Source organism: Austrofundulus limnaeus, unplaced genomic scaffold (assembly GCF_001266775.1).
Source record: "Austrofundulus limnaeus strain Quisiro unplaced genomic scaffold, Austrofundulus_limnaeus-1.0 Scaffold533, whole genome shotgun sequence".
Lineage (NCBI taxonomy): Eukaryota > Metazoa > Chordata > Actinopteri > Cyprinodontiformes > Rivulidae > Austrofundulus > Austrofundulus limnaeus.
Window position 1 is genome coordinate 63,175 of NW_013952935.1, and position 4,876 is coordinate 68,050.

Consider the following 4,876-nt stretch of genomic DNA (forward strand, 5'->3'; position numbering starts at 1 on the left):
GTATATATATATACACCACAGACATCTTGGTACTAGGCTACATACAATATCCTGCTGGAGTGGGACATGATTTGTGTTATTTGCAGCTGTGATGGATTACGTACAAACTAATACAGGATCAGAATAATATATATTTATACTTCTCATCCAACCACAATTAAATTCACTCTATCCAGGAGGATAATATTTTTTAACAACAAGCTGTAATGAAATAAAAGTAACAACTTTCTACTTCTTACCTTTTTTAAAAATGTAATAAGTAGAAAGTACAGATAACTGTGTAAAAATGCAAGAAGTAGAAGTAAAAAGTAGGCTGAAAAATAATTACTCAAGTAAAGTACAGATACTCAAAAATTCTACTTAAGTACAATGAAGAAGTATTTGTACTTAGTTACTTTACAACTCTGTGTCTCCGTTAGGACGGCGTGTTTCGATGGAGAAGAGGATCATTGTTTTTGTAAATAATTAACCAAACTCTGAGGTCACAAAGCAACAGAAGCAGCGATGGAGTCAAAGGTGCAGCAGAGTATAAAAACAAGCGGCAGGTTTCAGCTGCGTCACAAGATCCACTGAATCCAGGTTTGTGCAAACAGCTGGTTTGTTGAAATGTACGGACACAACCAGGGTAAGACGAGACAACTTTACTGGACCTGCTTTAAATTCTTGATGTTTAACTGTTTTTTTTTATGAAGCAGTGACAAACAAATGTCCTGTCTTTGTCTTCTTTGTGTTAAGGACAGTATCCAGGAGGTAACCCCGCTTTCCCTCCACAAATGTCAAACTGTCCTCCTGTTCCAGGACACCCTGGACACGGACACGGGCCGTGCTGTGGTCAGGGGCACGGGCACGGACATGACCATGGGCATGGACATGATCATGATCATGGGCATGGACATGGACATGACCATGGGCATGGACATGGACATGACCATGGGCATGGACATGGACATGACCATGGTCATGGACATGGACATGACCATGGGCATGGACATGGACATGACCATGGTCATGGACATGGACATGACCATGGGCATGGACATGGACATGAGCATGGACATGGTGCATGCCATGGACATGGACACAAGGACAAGAAGAAGGACAAGAAGAAGGACAAGAAAAAGGACAAACACAAGCACGACCACTGTCACAAGAAGGGAAAGGACAGCCATGGGGTGAGACTATTCTGTCCTACATTAGATTTATATTTCATTTAAACCAGGTGCAGTGAAGCAAAGTGAGACACTCAGTTTAATTTAAGAGACTCTTTTTATCATCTATTCTTCATAAATTTACTTGTTTAAAGTTATTTTTTGTTCTTTGTGTGTTTTTAGTCGTCCAGCAGTTCCAGCAGCAGCGATTCAGACTAAATGAAAAAAATCCTTGGATCTACTGGAACCCTGCAGCTCCTGCAGCGTCCCGTCAGGATTTACACCAACCGTTACTCAGCTCATTTAATAAATCCTTCATGTGCAAACAGACGTGTTTGAGTCTAAACTGGAACAACCTGGATTCTACGCATGATCAGTTTGAATAAAAGCTGTTTGTTGTTTGTGTTTTTCTTACTTTTTGTGTTCTTTTATGGTCAGGTGAGCACACCCCAATCAGGGCGGTGCCCTGCCTCTTATCTTATTTTGAGAGCTTGTGCACTGAATCACCGTTTAATGCACACCCTTTTACACAAGTTCACTGCCAGCGTCAGCATTTTGTCATCGTGTCAGGAAATCATTTATCATCCGAAATCAAAATACATCATGATGTCTTAGGAAGAGTGTTTAAATGCACAAACTGAGGTCCTGCATTTAGTATTTTTATTAAATAATTCGGAGTATTATAAGATAATTACTTTATAATTAAACAAAATAATAAAAAACTGACAGCTGGAGACAAATTTAGTTTCACATGTTTTTATTATCTGTAAGTAGTAGATAATATATCACATTCTAAGACACTGTACATAGAAGAATACATTATCTAAATGATGGCAGAAGTGMTAACATTCTGACATGAAACATTTCTGTATTTCAATTTGCAGAATCATGACATAATTATCCCCACAACCTTTTTATTTATTTTATTATGTTTTTATTGTCAAGTGTAAAATCTTACAGCAATTTTAGGAGAGAATATATGATTTATTGTGACAATGCATATTATTTTGTCCTATATTAACACGTTTATTAAAAAATGAACAGTTTGTCTTGAAACTTTTAATAATGATAAGTTCATAAAGAAAATAACTACTGAGTGTAATATTTTAATGTTAAATTTTAATTACATTTTTAAATATTGTTATATGATGTGACGAATAAAACACGACATAAAAAGCACAAAATGCCATAATTTTATGGTGTTTTCCTTTATTTATGTCCAGCCACCTGCATTCCATTTAAAATCCAGTAGGGGGCGGTGTTTCCCAATTTCGCCTGTCAACCAACCAATCAGCGTCAAGCGTTGGTCCTCATCCCGGAAGTAAACAAACAGCGGCGTCAAAGCGCAGCATCTGACCCCRCGGTACAAATCAGAGGAAAATAAATATGTCCATAACGGTTTTGGCGTCTGTTAACAGGTATGTTTGTGTTTTTAGTGAAGACGGCCGGAGAAGTGAAGCGAGAGGCCGGACCGGCTGAGAGCTTAGCGGCAGACATTTTTACCTAAAAACACCCGAAACGTTACTTTTATTTAAGGACACGTGAGCCAGAGGAGCAGCTTAACTAAACGGGATGATAGTGTTTTAATACACTGACCTGTTACAACATTATGACTATTTAAAGGAAGTTTATCTTTTAATAAGAGTAGAAGTGTTCCTCCGAGAGGTTAAATAGATCCCAGTGCGTTTTGCCTCCAACAAGTTAACTTGTAGTGTTTATTTTAAAACATCCTACACTCACATTCCCAGAATCTATAACAAAGTTAAATAAAGTGTGAGCTCRTGTTAATTGTTAAAAACACATTAATTGTTAAAAGCAGTTTATGTTCTAACATTGTTGTTTCTTTCAGGCTGAAGCCTCTTCACAGACTGCAGAGGATCCAGGGTCACATGGTGAGAACGTCAGTGACGTCACCTTAAATACAAGGTGGTTTCATGTTGATGGCTGAGGTTTACAGGACCATTAATTAGTTCTTAAATCAGCGAAGGTGGACCTCTGTCCGGTCTCGCATCTGAGACATTTTCCTTTAACTCTGAAAAGTTTCCCAGATCCCGTTGAAGGAAAACATCCCCACACCACCATGCTTCCACCACCGTGCCTCACAGTAGAGATRCTTTTCTCAGCAGCCAGGAAATCCCTTCMTATAWTGTTTGAYGAAGCTTGAGGAAATCTCTGATGACATCACTCTGAACCAATAAAAATTCAGTTTTTTTATCTGCCGTTCTTGAAAACAAAGCTAGATTTAAATAGCGTGAAGCTTCYAAGGTGGAGAGTTAAAAAATAATCCCAAATACGTTTTGCCTCAGATGTTGAGTGTCGCTGAACCAGAGGTGCTCCTGGAGAAAGTGGGCGGAGCCGGCGTGATYACCATGAACAGACCCAAAGTCCTCAACGCCCTCAACCTGACCATGATCCGACAAATCTACCCTCAGCTGAAGGTAAAACCAGCTTCTTGTTTYTATAAATCATCAAAGTTATGATTAATAAAAACAAATTAAGTTATTTTAGTGTTTTACTGTCTTTTTATTTACTTTTGTTTGTGTCCAGAAATGGGAGAAGGACGACGAGACGGACATTGTGATAATTAAAGGAACGGGAGGAAAAGCTTTTTGTGCGGGTGGAGACATCAGAGGTAAAAAAAACAAAAGTTTTTATTTTAATCTGAAGGATTCTTAAAGAGGCGTCGATTTATCGTTTGTTTTCTCTCTCAGCCGTCACAGAAGCAGGGAAGGCTGGTGGTTCTCTGGCTCAGGACTTTTTTAGAGAGGAATACATCCTGAACAACACTATAGGTGAGCTTTACAGTTATTTTCACAATAAACCTTCAGATATCAGCTTTGMCAGGTTGCATTGTGAAAAATAACAGTTTTATTTTGTTGTTTAAGGAGCCTACAGGAAGCCTTTTATCGCTATTATTGATGGTATAACAATGGGAGGGGTGAGTGTGACGTTCTTTATTAATTTTTTTTGTCATAATTATCTTTAAAGTGGTTTTCTTTAGGTGTGATGATGGGTTTTGGCAGCAGGTGTCAGTAGAGAGCTGCTGTGGGGAGAGGTGGCTTCTGATTGGAGGAGGTCTTGTTGCTGCTGTTTTTATTTTTATTTTATTTTTAATTATATTTATTTTGTCACCAACATGAAAACATGCAGGTTTTCAGCTAAAATCMAACATTTAACACTAAAGCTGATCTGAAAGGATCTGAGGTCCACCTCCTCTGTCTCGTGGGTCCAGAGGGGACACTGAGAAGTGTCCTCAGGGTGACAACAGTCCAGGTTCAGAGAGWCCCTGTTCCCAGGCCTGCTCTGAGCTGGGAGCAGAACTCCCACATGGAGACAGATGAAGGTCTGTGGATGATGTGAGGAGGGTCAGAAACCTGCTGCCTGTTTGATGGACGGGAGCAGCAGATGTCTTCTTTCATTAATCCTCTTCAGCTGCTGACAGCTTTTATTTCCACGTTCCTCCAGAGAAGCTTTAAAAACACAACGTTGTGTTTGTGAGAGATTCAGACTGACCCTTTATACTGGAGGTATTCTTATAACATCATCCATCCATCCATCTATCCATCCATCCATCCATCTATCCATCCATCCATCTATCCATCCATCTATCCATCTATCTATCCATCTATCCATCCATCTATCCATCTATCTATCCATCTATCCATCCATCTATCCATCCATCTATCCATCCATCCATCCATTCATCTATCCATCCATCCATCCATCCG

The 4,876-nt window shown here is 39.3% G+C and overlaps 1 protein-coding gene across 1 annotated transcript in view; it reads left to right on the forward strand.

Annotated features, from left to right (window-relative positions):
- Positions 1–2,521: 2,521 nt before the first annotated feature.
- hibch (3-hydroxyisobutyryl-CoA hydrolase) overlaps positions 2,522–4,876 on the forward strand; it is a gene marked incomplete at its 5' end in the record, with an annotated part of 13,834 nt that continues 11,479 nt past the window's right edge. The window contains 6 exon segments of the mRNA XM_014026190.1: positions 2,522–2,566; positions 2,998–3,040; positions 3,455–3,586; positions 3,696–3,780; positions 3,860–3,940; positions 4,034–4,086. Of these exon segments, the coding sequence (XP_013881644.1) occupies positions 2,522–2,566; positions 2,998–3,040; positions 3,455–3,586; positions 3,696–3,780; positions 3,860–3,940; positions 4,034–4,086 (439 nt within the window).